At 37.1% G+C, this 19,295-nt stretch overlaps 1 protein-coding gene across 9 annotated transcripts in view; it reads right to left on the bottom strand.

Moving 5' to 3' along the window:
• The window catches only part of NSD3 (nuclear receptor binding SET domain protein 3), a 103,451-nt gene that overhangs the window by 56,746 nt on the left and 27,410 nt on the right, over positions 1-19,295 (bottom strand). For 8 of the 9 annotated variants that reach the window (XR_011534356.1, XR_011534357.1, XM_070598880.1 and 5 more), the window contains exons 2-4: positions 11,095-11,813; positions 2,301-2,372; positions 1,671-1,833 (exon numbers count right to left, since the gene is read on the bottom strand). Coding sequence is in view for 7 of the 9 variants with exons in the window: in XM_070598880.1 (XP_070454981.1) it covers positions 1,671-1,833; positions 2,301-2,372; positions 11,095-11,769 (910 nt within the window). In the remaining 2 variants the exon portion in view is untranslated. The remainder of the gene's footprint in view (positions 1-1,670; positions 1,834-2,300; positions 2,373-11,094; positions 11,814-19,295) is intronic. The other variant, XM_008534278.2, reaches the window with a different exon arrangement.

Genomic DNA, 19,295 nt, shown 5'->3' with positions numbered 1-19,295 from the left:
TAAGAGATCAGATTAGATTGACTCATAAAACTACATACTTTCTTTGAAATACAGATGAGGCAAAAATTGTGCTTTCATTTGTATCCTATAAAAAAGACGAAATTAGCAGGTTTTACTAAAGTAATTAACTATGAAACTATATATAATCTCAGAAGGATGTTTTTCTAAGGGGAGAGAACTGAAGAGCTACAACTCTCACATGATATAATATCTTAGAGTGCTCTGGAGGCCCAGATAATGGACATGAATTGTTTTATTTAAGAAGGCTTGGCCCTCTTGGGAAATCCTTGTCCCTTTCTCCTCTCATTCACAGAATCACAGAGTATTAAAGCTACAAGGTGCTTCAGAGATTACTAGTCCAACACTCTTATTACATAAATGAAGGAACAAGGACTGCCTCCCCCCAACCCCTGTCAATTGCAACTAGGTGAATTCGATCACTTTCCCTTTAATATAGAGTAGCGTTTAAGAATGGAGGTAATAGAATAATATTTGAGACTCTATTTACTTATCTGAAACATAAGGATAATAATAGTACCTACTTCATAGTGTTGCTGCTATGAGGACTGCCTAACATATAAGAGAATTTCTTAACACAGTGCCTTGCACAAAAGTAGACATTCATCCATGCTGGTTTTTCTTGACTTCTGCCCCATCAACGCTTCCAGCTCCCTAGTTACCCCAGGCTTTAATCAGCAGCTTATAATGACAAGGTGACTGCCTTCCACACTAGTGCAGATTACCGGCAGTGTAGCACAAGAATTACAGATATGGCTGATCCTGTCACAAATCTGACTTGCCAGACTTAGGTAGATACTTCTTCTCCTCATAACAGTGAACAGGGACCAAGATAGACAGTTTAAAGTGAGAGGAAAAGAATTAGGTGCACAGTTGTCACAGATAATAAAGAACTCAACATGTAACAAGAGTTTGCAAAACAAATTGCAGAAATAAATTCCAAACTCAAAGCTTCCTCTGGCTACTAAGAAGTCCATACCAAACGCCAATCTCAGGAATCTAATCTACATGTTTTGGTAAAACCCAAGAAAAGGAGTAGGGAAAAGTTAGAACACATCTTTTCTTAATATTTATTAACATTCCTAAGGTAGGATTCTATGCTATATAGCTAGATTCAAGGTATACTTCTATGTCATACTGAATTTATTAGGATGTCCCAGTAAATTTAGAGATTCAAAAATGGAGTGGAGGAAAAAAAAGCATCCTGAAAAATTTATCAGGAAGAAAAAGCACTTGTCTGGGTAAAAAATTACTACCCATAGGATTCAATGATGAAATAAAAATGTCCAAAGAAAACTTGGCCCAAATGCCTATTAAGCTCATATGAGACATCTTATTACTTATCCATCTGCTTTCTTTAGGAATTCATATGAGAGGTCAGTCAGATTAAGGTTTTTTTAAAAAAGAAATGTGAAAGAGAGTATAAGATAAATGCAAGATATTGTAAGAGAAAACAGGGACTGTATCAGTTGTAGATGCTGTCAGTTAAGATGACCATAATTACTTCACTGGTTATGAAAAATTGATATTACTATGTATATTTTGGTGTCAGATTACATATCATGTGTGTACTCTTATATTCACACACAACATTTAAGATTTACTTTTTTCTCTCAACCTTTCACTTAGTATCTATTTATGCTTTTTCTTACCTCTTGTGTTAATTTTGGTATGAACCTCGAGCTGGGGATCACTTGAAACCATACAAGGCCACCAAGGATAGGTTCCCACCTTAGACCAAACAAGATCGCCAACCTGGAACTTAACACCAGTGGACACTTCTGTTGTTGGAACAGAAGATAATATCGGCTGAACCTATTGGAAAAGATCATAAAACTTCATCAGCAGAAAAATTTTTAAAAAGAAACTATGTACAAAGTACATTAAACATGCTAACCACGTAAAATTTACCTTCAATTATACTTTTCTCTGATCCCTGCTATCTATAACTAGCAAAAAGGAAAAAAAGAGGATGAAGATAATTAATAAGCCCTACTCCAAATAATGAAAATAGGATTGATAGTTTCTGTTGCCAAGTTATTGATGAGGCACCTTGAGAATTCACAAAATCTATTAAAAAGTGGTTAGAGTTTTGAAAAGGAAAACAATTCACTGAAAATATCTACCTCTTAAACCAGCTCCAAGATTTATTTCAGTATAACTTCTGAAATAAAGAAGGATGGAACTGCAATAACACATGTTAAATGTGTTATAAATTAATCACTCTGCTTTCACCTTCTTACAACATATTTGGTTAGATGCTATTCAATAAAGCAACTCACCGGGGTTTCCTCTTTTAGAACTAGATCTTCTCTTGGTTTTTCTGATACAGTGTCAACCCTCTCATTTGGTCTCTAGGTGAAAAGGTACAGGTGAAAGGAATAAAATGGCAGTCAACCAAAGAAGAGTGACACACACAAAAAGAATTCGAGAACTAAACAGCAAAGAGAATAAAGGGCATCTATTAACTGAATAATGTAAGGAGTAAGAATACAACTTATGCAGTACATGAGGCTGTGCCTTAACATTCATTTTCCATTCCACACCATAGCTATGTTTCCCATTTCTTATTTTATTACTTTTAAAACCTAATTTCTTAGTTTATGTGGGATTTTTTTTGTGTGTGAGGAAGACTGGCCCTCAGCTAATATCTGTTGCCAATCTTCCTCTTTTTGCTTGAGGAAGATTGTGCCAATCTTTCCTCTATTTTATGTGGGATGCCGCCACAGCATGGCTTGACAACTAGTGCTAGGTCTGTGCCCAGGATCTGAACCTGTGAACCCTAGGCCACCAAAGCAGAGAGCGTGAACCTGACCACTATGCCACTGAGCTGGCCCGTGTGTGTGTTTTTTTTAACCTACCAGAGTACAGAAAAACGGGCACTTGGCGATTGCTAGTAAGACGTAAGTTGCAATTTTTCTGGAGAGCAATTTGGCAATATGCATGAAAAGCCTTAAATTTTCAGACTTGGACCCAGCAAATCGACTTCTAAAAATGTATATTGAGAGAGCATTAAGGGGTATAAAAATCTATCTATAATTACGAAGATATGCACACCAGTACTATTTATAAGAGCAAATATTAGAAACAGACTAGATGTTCAAAAATGAAGAATTAGTTAAATAAATTATAGAATAACTAGATATTGGAATAATATAAATACATTTTAAAGTGACATGGAAAAATAACAATATAATGTTATTTTATTTATTTTTTTGAGGAAGATTTGCCCTGAGCTAACATCTGTGGCTAATCCTCCTCTTTTTTTGCTGAGGAAGACTGGCCCTGAGCTAACATCCATGCCCATCTTCCTCTACTTTATATGTGGGACGCCTACCACAGCATGGCTTGACAAGCAGTGCACAGGTCTGCACCTGAGATCCAAACTGGTGAACCCTGGGCCACCAAAGCAGAATGTGTGAACTTAACCACTGTGCCACCAGGCTGGCTCCAATATAATGTTATTTTAAAACAGTAAATTGCAAAGGAGCTGGTACAGTATGATTCCAGTCTTGGAAAAACAACTGTTTTTATGTACCCAGAAAAAAAAGACTAGAAGGAAACCACCAGATGATGGAATAAGTGATTTTCTTTTGGTGTGCTTTTCTCTATTTGTCAAACTGTCTACAACAAACATTATTTTACTTTTCTAATCATAAACCCCACAAATATGTAGTTTAAAAATTAATTTCTATAACCCTTTTAGGAGTCAATTTGGAAGTACCTATCAAAATTCAAAATATGTACACGCTTCAATCTACCAATTCTATTTTAGGAACCTATTCTACAGAAATACACAAAACAAGAAAATCTAAGGAGAGGGATGGTAACTACAACACTATTTCATGTCAGTAATCTACATGTCTATCAACATCTTTCCACGTTTTATTTAAAAAGTCTATATATGCCTTGAAAAATATTTGATAAATTGTACACCAAATTGATCAGAGTAGTTATTTTTGGGGAATGAAGTTAGGGAAATAGGGTAGATCTATACTTTTGTATTATTTGCATTTTCTGTAAAAAGCAATTATTTTTGTAATTTAAAAGATTTTTAAAAATTTCTCACTTGTCAAAGAACAGAAGTTAATTTAGATGGCTTAATAAGAGGGATATATCCATCAAATTAGGTCTTAATGCCACTGAAAAAAATATGGCTAATACTAGAAGCTACTTACAATTTTCAATTAATGCAAGACATTCAAGACACTGTTGTAAAAACAAAGTTTCACTAAATAAAAGAAATTGTAAAAAAAGGTTTTAATTGTTAGGAAAATGATAAGCCAGACAAATACCCCAAACTCCAAGTCTACTCATTCACTCCACAGTGCCTATGACTTTCCAGGCACTGTGGTGCGAGTTGGGTATACGATGATGAAACAAACAGATGTGACCCCTAACCTCAAAGAGCTTACAGCCAGGTAGGACAGACAGACAGTAAACAAATAAAAACACAAACATATACTTATACAACGTAAATGTATGAAGAGAAATAATGGTGTGTATATTTTTAGATATGAAGGTCAGAAAAGGCCTCTCTGAGAAAGTAAATTATAATCTGAGACTCAAAGGAAGAGGAGTTAGTCTAGTAAAAAGTGGGCGAAAGAACATTCCAGAGAGAAGGAGTGGCATGCGTGAGGTTCAAAAAAGGTAAAAACTTCAAGAAGGCCGTTACAACTGACTTAACTGCCCCAAAGAAGAGATGGCTTACAAGAGGAGAGAGGAGAGGAGGCTACATCCTGAGGCTCCGCAGGCCATGTGCAAGTGCTCTCTCAGGCGCAATGAAAAGCCACTAAGGAGGATTAGGTAGAGAAGTAACATGCCAATTTACGGTTTTAAAAGATCATGTTAAAAAGACAACCCACCAATTGGGAGAAAATATTTGCAAATCATATATCCAACAAGAGTTTAATCTCCATAATACATAAGGAACTCACACAACTGAACAACAAAAAAAACAGCCAGCCAGATCAAAAAATGGGCAGAGTGGTCAAGTTCACGTGCTCCTCTTCGGTGGCCCAGGCTTTCACTGGTTTGGATCCTGGGCAAGGACACGGCACTGCTCATCAGGCCATGCTGAGGTGGCGTCCCACATAGCACAACCTGAAGGACCTACAACTAGAATATACAACTTTGCAGTGGGGGCTTTGAGGAGAAGAAGAAGAAGAAGAAGAAGAAAAGAAGATTGGCAACAGATATTAGCTCAGGTGCCAATCGTTAAAAAAGAAGGGCGGGGGGGCAGAGGATATGAACAGACATTTTTCCAAAGAAGATATACAGATGGCCAATAAGCACATGAAAAGATGGTCAACATCACTAATCATCAGGGAAATACAAATCAAAGCTACGCTAAGATACCACCTTATATCTGTTAAAATGGCTATAATCACTAAGACTAAAAATAACAAATGTTGGAGAGGGTGTAGAGAAAAGGGAACCCTCATGCACCGCTGGTGGGAATGCAAACTGGTGCAACCACTATGGAAAACAGTATGGAGATTCCTCAAGAGACTAAAAATAGAAATACCATATGACCCAGCCATATCCAAACAACTTGAAATCAACAATTCAAAGTGACATATGTACCCCTATGTTCACTGCAGCACTATTCACAATAGCCAAGACATGGAAGCAACCCAAGTGCCCAGTGACTGATGATTGGATAAAGAAGATGTGGTATATATATACAATGGACTACTACTCAGCTATAAAGACAGACAAAATTATCCCATCTGCAACAATATGGATGGACCTGGAGGCTATTATGTTAAGCAAAATAAGCCAGACTGAGAAAGACAAACACCGTATGATTTCACTCATGTGTGGAATATAAACAAACACATGGACAAAGAGAACACTTCAGTGGTTACCAGGGAAAGGGGGCTGGGGGGTGGGCACAGGGGGTGAAGGGGAGCACTTATACAGTGATGGACAAGAAATAATGTACAACTGAAATTTCACAATGATGTAAACTGTTATGAACTAAAAAAAAAAATCACGTTAGCTGTTATGTGGGGAACATTTTGGAAGGGAGCAAGAGGAAAAGCAGGACGTTTAATTAGGAGGTTTCTGGAAACATTGGAAATGGTCCAGGTGAAGGAAAGTAGAGGTCGTTTGTTTACGGGCACAAAATTAGCTCTGTCAGATGCGTCTGTGGGGTACCAGGAATATCTAATCTAATAGGACACACTCACTGAGCAAGGAAAGAAAAATCTATGTTCAAATGAAAACTGCTTTCCCGATCACTAGTGTAACAATAAAGCAGTTTAGAAATACTGTCCGCATTTGCATAGGCCCATTCAGCAGCTTCATTTCAGTCTACAGATGTAGCTTAAGCCTTCACCTCAGCTTTTCATTCTCAAGCTACAGCAGGAAGCACATACGTGGCGAAGAAAGCGAGTCATCCTCCTCCACATGTTCAATCTTCATGATGTCTGGGTGTAAGGGAACTCTATAACCCTTTTTGAGGGGAGATAGAAAGGAGTGACTAATCTTTGCCAAACGACAGAATCCTACTATTGTAACAGCTGGCCTGAAGCCCATTAACATTTTTCCCTTTCTAGATTAAGGATAGGATTTCCTTTAAAACCTTTTTATTATTCAAATATCTTATCTTTTTTTGATTTTTTGGTTTGTTCCAGATTGTTCGCATTTCCTTCCAGCTGGCTTGAAACTGTTAAAATCACTTTCATAGAACTGCAATTTTTTTACACAGTCATTTTAAAAGGAAAGAAATGGCAAGGGAGAGAAAGAAGCCCAAGAAGATTTATTCTAAGCTTCTAAGACTAAATAAATAAAAGGAGGAAAAAGAAGTCACATAAAGATGCTCCAATGACAACAAGGGAATATACATTGTAAACTGTGCTAATGTGTGAGCAAAACAGAAATATCTGGTAAGCATTTAGAGATCTATGACTTGAGCTCAAAAAAAAAGGTAAGAGGATAAACCAAGAGACAGTACAGTATAACAAACAGCAATTAAGAAGGGGAGAAGTTTTAAGATGAAATGGTCAAGGGAAGTCAAATGCTTAGGAGTGAAGAAAAATAAGGAGTCAGAAAATGCCAACAGATAAAATACTTCTGGGCATAAAATCCATTTTTCTTCAGTTGTTCAAAGGACAGATAAGCTTAAAAGAAAAATCAAGTAAGGACAAAAGATACCTTTTTCGGTACTAATACTGTTGCTTTAGGAAGAGAAAACATCAGAGAAAAAGATGACAGTGAGTTAGCTCTCCTTAGTGTTCGAGTAATCCTAATTCTGAACATGATTTTACAGGTATATACCACATTTTTACATTTTTAGTTGATCCCACATACAAAGACCTATATTCCAGGAAAGAATCATAAGAAGTTTCCTAAACAGGAAAAAAATATGTTAAGAGAGCAGCTAAGATAAAATTACATTATCCTAAATGTTCCTTTAAAAAATTTGCTCTAGTAATTTCATTAAAACCTAAGAGATTTATTAAGATGAATAATATGCATCAAATCTGGCAGAGTTTGAAACTCATAATAATTTTCAAAACATTAAGCAAAATTGTGTTCTCTAAAAGAACCGAAAACGTATATCAACATTTAAGGTGGAAAGAAAATTTTAAAGGCAATAAATTGTTGGTGCATTTTTCTTTTACTTTGTGAATAACTGCTTAAGTTTGTAATCTTAAAAACTAAAATGTCTGTACAAAAAAAACATTTTGCATGTGAACAGTTTCTAAGAATTTTAAGACCTAATACTCTGAAGCTAAAGAACCAAATATAACCTCTTAGTGCTAATGGGACCGAACCAGCTGTTGGGCTCTTTGTAAGTGAAAACGGCAAGCTAGGAGTTAAGGAGACTAGCCTTAGTGAATAATCTCAATGACTGACAGACTGACAGACTGACAGACTGACAGACTGACAGACTGACGGACTGACGGACTGACGGACTGGTGGAAGACCAGTGTTTGAACAGGGCCTACACTCACATGCCTGAGGCATTACACCTGCCAAGGAAGAAACGCCAGAAACATTTCCACATGTTTCTAATTTGGTGGGAGGAAAAACAGCTAAAGCAGCTTTACAAAATATACAATTTCAGTAGTGATCTCAGGTCTCCTGCTGCCTAGATGTTTGGACACATTTTCAATGTTGAAAACATATACTTAGATTGTTCCAAATAACAGCCACTCTTTAGAAGACCAAATAGCTCAGGATTGGGAGGAAATACTTGTAGATCAACTATGAAGAAAAAATAAAAGAAAAAAGTAGTGAGTGAAACCTTGAAGTGTATTTAGATGAGATTTTGTTTGCTCAAAAAAGAATCTATAAGTGGGCTTTTAAGGAACAAATATATACGTGTGTGTGTGTGTATAAATCCAGCTTGAGGACAATCATTTCAAACTTTTTCGCCAGGCACACAGCTCTCAGCATGCTTCCCAGGGTGTCCGGGGGAGGGAGCTGTCCAGTGGCGTCAGCAGAGTCCCGGGCTGCTCTTTCGCTTCTAAGCCCTCTACAGTGCTAACACCAAGGGCTTCAGCCCTGAGTGACAACCAGGAGGCACAAGGGTATTAAATATTAAAACACTTAAAAAAAACTGTCCTGAAGGAAGCAAAATAGATATTCAAGTTAAGGGAAACCAATTAAAAAACACATAAAGTTACAAAACAGGTTAATTTTTGCACATTACTTAGTCATCTGTATAGCTTAGCAAAAGGACAACACTAACAACAAGCAAGAGCCTTGGAGCTCTAGCTTTAAAGTTCTGTTATTAGGACGGAGGACAACTTTCGTGGCACCCATCTCTTAAGATAATTGCCCCCATGTGTGATAAAATTTTAATCAATAAAAATTCATTTAACAAGAACTTAGCTCTTCACATTATTTCTTTGAAAGAAAAGGGAGGAGGCAAGGTGGGGAAGAGAGAGAGAAAGGAAGAGAAGGATGAGAAGAGGGAGAGAGGGGGCAGGGAGACAGAAGGGGGGAGATAGAGAAAGAAACAAGAAAAACGCCCAGATTTTCCCCAAAAACTCAAGTTTCAGGCAATGGTCCTGGTAGTATTTAGTGCAATCAACGCCACTTTGTACATTTATACATCCAGTCAAATTTACATTCTTTTATCCCAAGGTGTTGTAAGATGCTAAATAATGAAATATTAAATTATGCCCCACGTGACTTACCAATAAAGAAAATGAACTAAAACCCTCAACTTATATCTAACTATTCTAATCCCTGGATATAACAGTTAACTGAAATTTTAAGTGATATAAAGAGCCATACATAGCAGATAATCCAACAGAGACAGAACTGGCTTTAAAACCTCATTGCGAAGTGACTACTAGAAATACCATTGCACTGAAATTTCTTCCTAGATTCCAATAAAGCAAAAAGTAGATACAAAACATAAACAGACTGTCTTAACCTGCCTCTAAGTGCTTCCCGTCCGATTACTATTTTGAGATATATTTTAAATTCAATGTCTCAATACAGGCAAAAAGTCTAGCCTAATAAGTAAAATTGGATATTCTCCTATTTGCCAGATTCTCTAGAGCAAAGCAAGATAAGCCAGTAAGACAGTTCTCAGGAACTAGGCTAAAACCAAATTCAGGTTGTATGCATTTTTTTGATTGCCAGGGGTCATAGTGCATCATGTATATTTTCATTGCAGGTCTAGGAAAGAAATGCTACAGTGAATGTATCTGGAGTGCAAAAAGTTAACTTCTCTCCTTCCATTTATTCACTTATATATTACCAGTCAGTATAAGAGATTATGTGAGCTAAGGTAGCGATTATGTGAGCTAAGGTCTGTGGGGGGCATTTAATAAATGACAGGAATTTAAAAACATTTCAGAAACCATTTAATTCTAAAGCTTTCATTTTACAGATGCAGAATTAAGACACCAGAATAGCTAAAGTGTCCCTGATTTCTCTTTATCTCCTTATCCAGTTTTCATAGCACTTAACACTCTCTGAACTCATACATGTATGTATGCATGTACAGATGTATTATGTATTTTCTGGCTCCTCTTACTAGAATATAAGCACCCTGAAAGTGGGCATCTCTGCGTTTCATTCACTGCCCTACTTTCAATTCTTAGAGAAGTGTGTAGCACACAGTAGGTACTCAATATATATTTGTTAAATGAATAAGAAAACTGTGGAAAAATGAGAAAAACATATTGAAATATCACACTGGGACTTGTGAGAGTCCAGAAGCAGTATGACCTTTACTCTAGAAGATGATCACATTTGAGTTGTATGAAGTACTAGAACCCAGCTACAAAGGAAAAGGGGAGTTGGTAAGAGGTAAACACTTCTTTGAAAAGAAGATAATAAATTAACTTATTCAGGCATACCAGATATAAAAGCAGACAACTGTCACAAAAATAAACAGATATTCATTTCTTCCCAATAAATGTCGGGAAACAGCTTCAATTCATACCATGTATTCGAATACTAACTAAAAACTCTCCATGCAAGCCAGAATTGATTTGTTACATACCTCTTCTTATTAAGAAAACTCATACTGAAATCCCAGAGATATTAAAAAATTCAGCAGCATGTATCTTAAGTTACCTATGAAGGCTGACTTTTATGAAAACTCCACCTGAAGTTTTAATCAATATATATGAATACTAACTCTGATTTTAATGAAAAGAGTTCCACTATTACTTCAGGTTATTCTGCGCAAACATATTAGTAATGAGTGTTACATCCAAGCTCCACTGGAAAAGTTAGTCTAAAATAATGAAAAACCAATATAATTAACGATCTTCTCTTTGCCTTTCCTCTTCATCTTCAGAAACCAGGAGTTTATTATAAGCAAATAAAAATAAGTGAGGCTATTAGACAAAGAAACATAAGAAGGAAGATTCTTAAGTGCCATGTTTTAAAAATATTTCTCCACTCTAATCATGTCCATTTATTCAACAAATATTTACTCAGCACCTATTCTAACAGCCCACACTCCTTGCTAAGGATTAGAAGAAAGAAGTTATCAGAGATATTTATATTTGAAGAGCTAAAAACTGAAAAATACCTCTTGGACTTCCAGTAAATGTGAAATATTACAAAATTTTTCAAAAAGATGTTTCAACTTACATTTTGTTCCTCTGGTTCTAATTTGGGGATTTTGTGTGACTTGCGCTCTTCAGATCTAGATGAGTCATGCTTGTTGCTTTTTTTCCTCTTTTCTTTTCTGCTTTCATGCTTTGACTTTGTGTGCTCACTTGCCTGTACTTCATTTAAAAGGTCTCCACAAAGGGAAGACTCAAACAATTCCCTGCCATTCTGGATAGTTTTGGTTATTTTTAGTTTAATTTCAGGTGAGCCAGTCTTCTTTGGAATTACAGTTTGTGGTACCGAAGGAGGAGGTGGTGGCTGTGGAGGAGAAGGTTTTTCCAGAATTTCATGTGGTCTTGTGTTTGGAATATCTGAATGGTAATAGTCAGCGGGGCTAAAGTTTCTAACTGCACCAAAGCCATTGGCTGACCCATTGGGATATTGATTATATGACTGGTATTTGGTTTGAGTTTCATACATGCTGATTGATGGTGGATAGCCATTTGTGAGTGGAGGGAGATCTTCTGTGGTAGGTGGGTACTGAAAGCCTTGCTGCAAGGTAGCTTCATATGGTGTCTGGCCACCATCTTCAACAATGTCACTGTTGTTATCAAAGGCATCCTCCTGACGGATGTTGGCGGAGTCAATGAGTTGAGGTGGTTGCTGAATTGTGTTTCCCATGATCCCTTGCATGAAAGAGAAAGAGAAATCCATTGTTCTGCTCCAGCATCCTTAACTTTCCCTTTCTCTCATCGGGCCTATAGTTTTAAAAGAGGAGATTAAAAGGTGTTAATATCCTCACAGGCTAGCGGCTAATCAATTGAAAAAGGATTACACTAAAATATTCTGAACCCAATTTTCATATCCAGCTATGCATAGACACCAAATATTTTTAAAGCAGATAGTCAATATAATTCTGATACAGGGCAAACACTTTATATCTTAAACGCTTATCTGTTTAAAACTCTCAGTTACTTTCACAATAACTTTGGTAACAAAATTTTATTCTCTTTGCAAGCATGCAAAATAGTTTTGATGTTCCTTTCTGTTTCCCAAGTTAGAGATTATAGATTGTAAGTCTCAGGTTAAAACTGGTATTTGAAAAATAAGCAGTGTCCTAACACATACAAATTAGGTTCCATACGAACTTCCTTTAAATTATTCATGTTTTATCCAGTGTTTCTTTCTCTTATTACAAAAATAATAAAATCTTATTGCAAATATTTTAAATACAAAAGTAAAAAGGCCTATTCCTCTCCCCTCCATCATTCCCATTCTTTTATGTCATGGATAACCACTGTAAACAGTTTGTTGGGTATTCTTCCAAATCTCTCTCTATATATTTACACGTAAAATTTTAAAAATAGCGTTTATTCCATGACTTGCTTATTCAACTTAACAATATATCCTAGATATCTTTCTACATCAGCATGCATAGATAATCTTCATCCATACTTCATTCTTTAGATGACTGCATAGTAAACAACTGTGGTATCCAGCACAACATATTTAATCATTTGTGTACTGACAATCGTTCAGTGGCTCACAATTATTGGATGTTATAAACAGGAATACAGGAAACTTTCTTGAAACTATATCTTTGTGCATATATTTCTATAGGACAGATTTGAAATTTTGACAGATACTGCAAAACTGTCCTACAGGCTGTACTGTATCAATTTACATTCATACAAATAGCGTGTGAGGATGCCTGATTCTCTACACTCTTGCCACTATCTAGTTGTTTTTAACTAGTGGTATATACAGCAGAATCATCTGGGATACTTTTACAAAATGCACATGTCAAGTTCCATCTACCGATGAACCTGATTCAATAAATGTATGATGAAGCCTAGAGCATGAGTATTTTAAGACCACATTCCAGCTGATTCTGATACACACTCTTGCTTGGGTCATTGTGTTATAATCTTTGCATTATAGCCATTGCATTATACTCTTACAATTATTGCATCTCCTCTAGGAGGTGTCTAAAGATGCCCACATTATGTAACAATGTTATAATATAGATAAGCACCTGTTAGGAAATGCTCTAAGAGCACTCTGCTTTGTCATAATGTTTGATAAGCCCACATCTTGAGACAGAGGATTAGTGGGGAGTCCAGATATTATTCTGATAATCCCATAAACATTTCTTCTAGAAAGCTCTAAGGCAGAGAGGATTTCACTACTGTATGAAGTCTGATGAACTGATTGTAGCTGCTGGAATTCCGTGAAGGATTCTGAGGCTATAGCCCAGTTAATTCTATGACTGATTAAAAATGTCTACTATTTTGGGTCTAGCAGGATTTACCATAATGATATATCAAGTAACCCAAAAGAGCAAAGGGAAGAGGGAAACAAAAACTGACAACACACTTTTCAAGGTGTGTCCAATTAAACAGTTGCTGTTTATTCTGCTGTTAGCAAATGGAAAGAATTTTGGAAGTTCCAAGACTGCAAACAAATGAATACGAGAGTGTACAGGAAATCAGACTGCCCATACTGCTGTACAGTGGAATCGGGTGTTAGCACACTCGTTTTTTTAGCATCTATTCTGGGCCACCGCTTTACACACTGTCTTATTTAATCCTCATAACAACTTTGCAAGATAGGCATTGTGACTCCTCATTCATGGTTGAAAGAAACTGAGCTTCAGAGGGCTTAGGTGGCTTGCTTAAACCACAAAGCAAAGGGGGCAGAATTAGGATTTGAATCTAAGCATGTCTGACTGTAAAGACACTGATTTTTACCACTATACCACTTCCACTTCCCTCAGCTATAAGTTCTGAGAGGAGTTGCTTCTTTTGTTCATGTACTTTATTCCTTGGTCACCACCAAAGTAACAACTAACTATTCTGTAATAACCACAACTAACAAATAGTGCTTAGCATGTGCCAGGAACCACTGTAAGTGCTTTACATACAGTACTACATTTAATCGTCCTAACAACCTTCAGGTAGGTATTAATATTAGTTCCCATTACAGATGGGGAAATAGAGGCACAGAGAGGTTAAATGACTTGCTCAAATGCACAAGGCTAGTCAAACGCACAGAGCTGGGATTTGATCCAGGAAGTCTGGTTTCAGAGTCTCTGATCCTAACCAGCATACCATACTGATAATGCTGATAAATGTCAGAAATCATTTCTTTATATATAGCTTAAGAATTGAAACATTACCCTAATTTGACCCTTGGCAAAAATGTATAGCTCACAGACACAAGAAAAGTATGTTCTAAAATTCTGTAAACACATGGGACAACTGTACAGGTGGAATTCAAAAGTTCTTCAAAGTTCCAACTTGAAGTTAAATACTGAAATTTGACAAGATGCAACCTGTGTTTTTGGTTCTCATAACTGTCGTGTACAAGATCAGCTTCCAGATTAGTCTCCCAAATTACAGTCTACAGAGGCTTTCAGGCATATACATCCAGTGACAAAAGTTTGTGATTTAGTTTCGAACACAAACTTTTAAGAAGTTTGGTATTTTCCACCTTTTCTTCTCTTCTCTCGCCCGAGAACCAAATATTTCATTTTAGTTTGAATTAAGAATAAAAATAACCTTACCATCTTACAACTATATAGGAGTTTACAATTACAGAGTGTTTTCATATGCATTCTCGATCCTCAAAACAATCCTGTAAGGCTGATAGGGAAGGTGTTAGCTTCATTTTTTAAGATAACATTGAACACTTGAGATGCTGAATTTCCCAAGACTACAAAGCTAATTAGTGATTAAGCCTGAAAAAGAATCAATCTCTTGACTTCTAATCCTGTGATCTTTTCCACAATATCTCACTGCCAGAGAATATCCGACTATCCAAGACAACCATACTACCACCTTAAGTCATAGGTTCAAAAGAGAATGCATCATCTTTTCTCTAACTCAGACTTCGTTTCAGACTACCCCAGGTTTGTTGTTGCTTCCGCTCTTTTCCTAGCTTCCTAGGCTAGAAGCCTCAGGCTCATGGATGATTATTCTTCACTCTCTTCTTTAAGCCATAAAACTAGTGATTGAACAAATCTTGTACTTTCTTCCTTTGAAATCTTTCTGATTTGTTCTTTGATCTCTACATCCATGTCAGGCCACGCCCTCAGCACCTTACCCTGAACTATGACAACTGATTTTCTAGATATTTCTCACCTTTAACTTCTTCCTGCACAGCAGTTAGATGATGCATACTAAAACCAAACTTTGATGTCTATTCCCTTACTAAGAAACTCTAAAGCTCCATATTACAGAAAGTCCCTTACATGCCTTTCCATAATCTGACTTTTTCCTACCAACCCAAAATGCGTATGAATGAATTTTTCTGAGCACAGTATTACTCTCATTTTACAGATGAGAAGAAATGGAGCTCAAAAAGATCAAGTGATTTGCCTTTAGTCACATAGCCAATAGAAGTTGAATAAAATGGTGAAACTCAGATCTTCTAACTCTAATATAGGACTCTTTACATGGCAGCTGCCTCATAACCTGCAAACTATCCAAACTTCCTACTTTTCCCCCCAATATGTTCCATACCCATAATCCAAATGCCTGTTCGACAGCTTCTCTCATATCTCACAAGCATCTTAAGATACCTAATGAACTCTTGGTTTTTAGTCTACTTAAAGGTGTCCTTCCCCAAGTCCTTCGCATGAGAATAAAATGAAACCTCCATCTATTGGTTGCCCAAGCCAGAAACCTGGGAATCATGATACATCCCTTTCCCTCACTCCTACTCTTATCCAATCTATCAGTAAACTCCCCGAGTTTTATCTCCAAAGTACATATATCTCACATCTGTCTGTTTCATTCCATCTCTTTCGCTCTTCATGCTAGTCCAAGATCCTCACCTAGTCTATTCCACAGCTATCTTCCCAGTCTCCATGCTTCTTCTCCTGCTTCTCTACAATCTATTTCCCCATATAACAACCAGTCACCTTTTAAAAACTAATCCAATTGTGTGCCTACCCCTCAAAATACAGCAAGGAAAATTAATGACTGCCATACTCAAAAACATGGATGACTCTCACAAATGTAATTTTGAGTGAAAGAAGTCAGATACAACAATTCCATTCATATAGTATATAGTGTGATTTCATTTATATAAGATTTAGGGACCAGCCTGGTGGTGCACCGGTTAAGTGTGCACATTCCGCTTCATCGGCCCAGGGTTCACCAACTTGGATCCCAGGTGCAGACATGGCACCGCTTGGCAAGCCATGCTGTGGTAGGCGTCCCACATATAAAGCAGAGGAAGATGGGCACGGATGTTAGCTCAGGGCCAGTCTTCCTCAGCAAAAAGGGGAGGATTGGCAGTAGCTAGCTCAGGGCTAATCTTCCTCAAAAAAAAAAAAGAGAAAGATTCAAAAACAGGATAAAGTTAAAACTAAATCTATGGAGACAGCTGTTAGAACAGTAAATGCTTATAAAGGGGGCCATAAGGGAGATGTCTGAACTGCTAGCTATATTTAATTTATTGATCTAAATACATGGTTTACTCAAAGAAACAAAAACAAAAGAACAAAACTGTGGTGTAGTGGTTAAGTTCATGCGCTCTGCTTCAGTGGCCCAGATTCCTGGGTTTGGATCCCAGGTGTGGACCTACACCACTTGTCAGCCATGCTGTGGTGGGGACCCACATACAAAGTAGAGAAAGAGTGGCACAGATGTTAGCTCAGGGCTAACCTTCCTCAAGAAAAAAAAGAGGAAGACTGGCAACAGATGTTAGCTCAGAGCAAATCTCCCTCAGAAAAAAAAGAAAAAAGATCAAAACCTTCAATGCCTTCCCACTGCACTCAAATAAAATCCAGACTACTTATCATGCCCAGCAAGCCTCTGCACAGTCAGGCCTCAGTTTACATTTCTGAAGTCATCTCCCAACACTCTCTGCTGCAGGTATTGCACTGCAGCCACACTGGCTTCTTTCTAGCCTCTCAAACGTGTCAACTTCATTTGTGTAATTAGGATTTTCACATGTGCTGCTCCAGCTCCCTGAACACCCACTGTCTCTCAGGGAGGCCTTCTGAGGTCCGCTGCTCATTCTCCTCACTAAGCCTGTTTTTTCTCTTTCATAGCAATTACCATAATATGTTATACAAATATGTGCTTGCTTTCTTACTGTCTATCTCCCTCACTCAACTGCATGCTCTAAAAGGGTAGGGACCATGTATATCTTATGCAATGCTAGACACTCAGTATTGTTTAGTTAGTAAATGAGTGAAAGAGTCCCTGTCCTCAAAGGGCTCATAACTAGTATACCTCCATTTACCTAACAGATTTCTGGTGATATTAGCCCACAACATAACTTTACTCACTCACTAATCCCTTGTTTGACAAAACTGTGTTATGCTCATTGTAAAATATAAAAATAAATAAAACACTGACACCCATAGTTACCTGGTCAACTGATCTTCCACAAAGATGCCAAAGCAATTCAAGGGGAAAGGACAGTATTTTCAACAAATGGGGCTGGAACAACCAACAGCATATCCATATGGAAAAAGTGAACCTCAACCTTTACTTTACATTATACACAAAAAGTATCTAAAATTAGTTTATAAATCTAACACTAAAGTCAAAACCATAAAAATGCTAGAATAAAACATGGAAGAAAAACCATTGGGTTAGGCAAAGATTTCTTAAACAGGAAACACCACAAAATATGAAAGAAAAAGATTGATAACATGGACTTCAAAATTAAAAACTTTTGCTCTTCAAAAGACACAGTTAAGAAAATAAAAAAGTGAGTTATAGGCAGAGAGCAAATATTTGCAAAACACATATAGGAGTTCCCCGTTCTCCACGGTTTCGCTTTCCCCAGTTTCAGTTACTGTCGTCTGAAAATACAGTAATGCATCGCTTATCAACAGGGATACGTTATAAGAAATGCATTGTTAGGTGATTTCATGGTTGTTCGAACATCATAGGGTGTACTGAAGGGGAACAAAATTTGCCACCGCAAAAAGCGTCTCTTTAGTATGAAGATTATTTTAGGCTAATTACTTTTAAGAAACAAAAGGCTCAAAAGTTTTTCTTGCTACCTCTTCGTAACTGCCTAAAAAAATTCAGATAAAAAAACCTGTCTCAGGAAGTGAGCTATATCACCTCAGCATAACATGAACTAGGTGGTAGACAGGGAGGGACCTAGGAAAGCCTGTTTGTTGGGCTCCCCTCTGTGTTCTTCTGTTTCCATGTGGCCAAACAAACCCGTTTTCCAAATGTTTGCCCCTTATCACCTACCTGTGAACTGCCTTCCTTCCCATTGAAGTCCCCTGACATCTTCTTTTGTCTTTAGCTGAGGAGGGTGTTTAAGGTGAGAGCTTCAGCCATTTTGATGAGTTACTTGGTATTCCTGGGAGTACCCCATGTATACATGTTATTAAGCTTTTGTTTTTCTCCTGTTAATCCGACTTATGTCAATTTAATTCTTAGACCAGCCAGAAGAACCAAGTAGGGGAGAGGGAAATTTATTCCTTCCCTATAGTACTTACACAAACCTAGATGATACAGCCTACTACACACCTAGGCTATCTGGTACTAATCTTACCAGACCACCATCGACACTGTTGACCGAAATGTTGCTACATGGCACATGACTGTATTAAATGGAAAATTCCAGAAATAAACAATTCATAAATTTTAAATTATGTGCCGTTCTGAGTAGCATGATGAAATCTTGCACCGTCCCACCCTGGATGTGAATAATCCCCTTGTCCAGCTTATCTACGCCATATATGCTACCTGCTCTAGTCACTTAGTCTTGGTTATCTGATTGATTGTCTCAGTATCGTGGTGCTTGTGTTCAAGTAACCCTTATTTTACTTAATAATGGTTCCAAAGCACAAGAGTAGTGATGCTGGCAATTCGGATATGCCAAGAGAAGCTGTAAAGTGCTTCCTTTAAGTGAAAAAGTGAAAGTTGTCAACTTAATAAAGAAACGAAAAAAATCGTATGCTGAGGTTGCTAAGATCTGCGATAGTTTTATTACAGTATATTGTTGTGATTGTTCTATTTTATTATTAATGTTATTAATCTCTTACTGTGCCTAATTTATAACTAAACTTTATCATAGGTACGTATATATAGGAAAAACATTGTCTATATAGAGTTCGGTACTAGCCATGGTTTCAGGCATCCACTGGGGGTCTTGAAACATACCCCTGTGGATCAGGGGGACTACTGTATCTACCAAAGAACATCCTTATACTCTTACATTCTAGGAAATGGAGAGAGACCCACTAAGGCTTTCTGAGC

The sequence above is a fragment of the Equus przewalskii genome, chromosome 28 (assembly GCF_037783145.1).
Source record: "Equus przewalskii isolate Varuska chromosome 28, EquPr2, whole genome shotgun sequence".
Taxonomy (NCBI): Eukaryota; Metazoa; Chordata; class Mammalia; order Perissodactyla; family Equidae; genus Equus; species Equus przewalskii.
The sequence above is the reverse complement of the archived record's forward strand: the minus strand, read 5'-3'. Positions and strand labels throughout refer to the sequence as shown.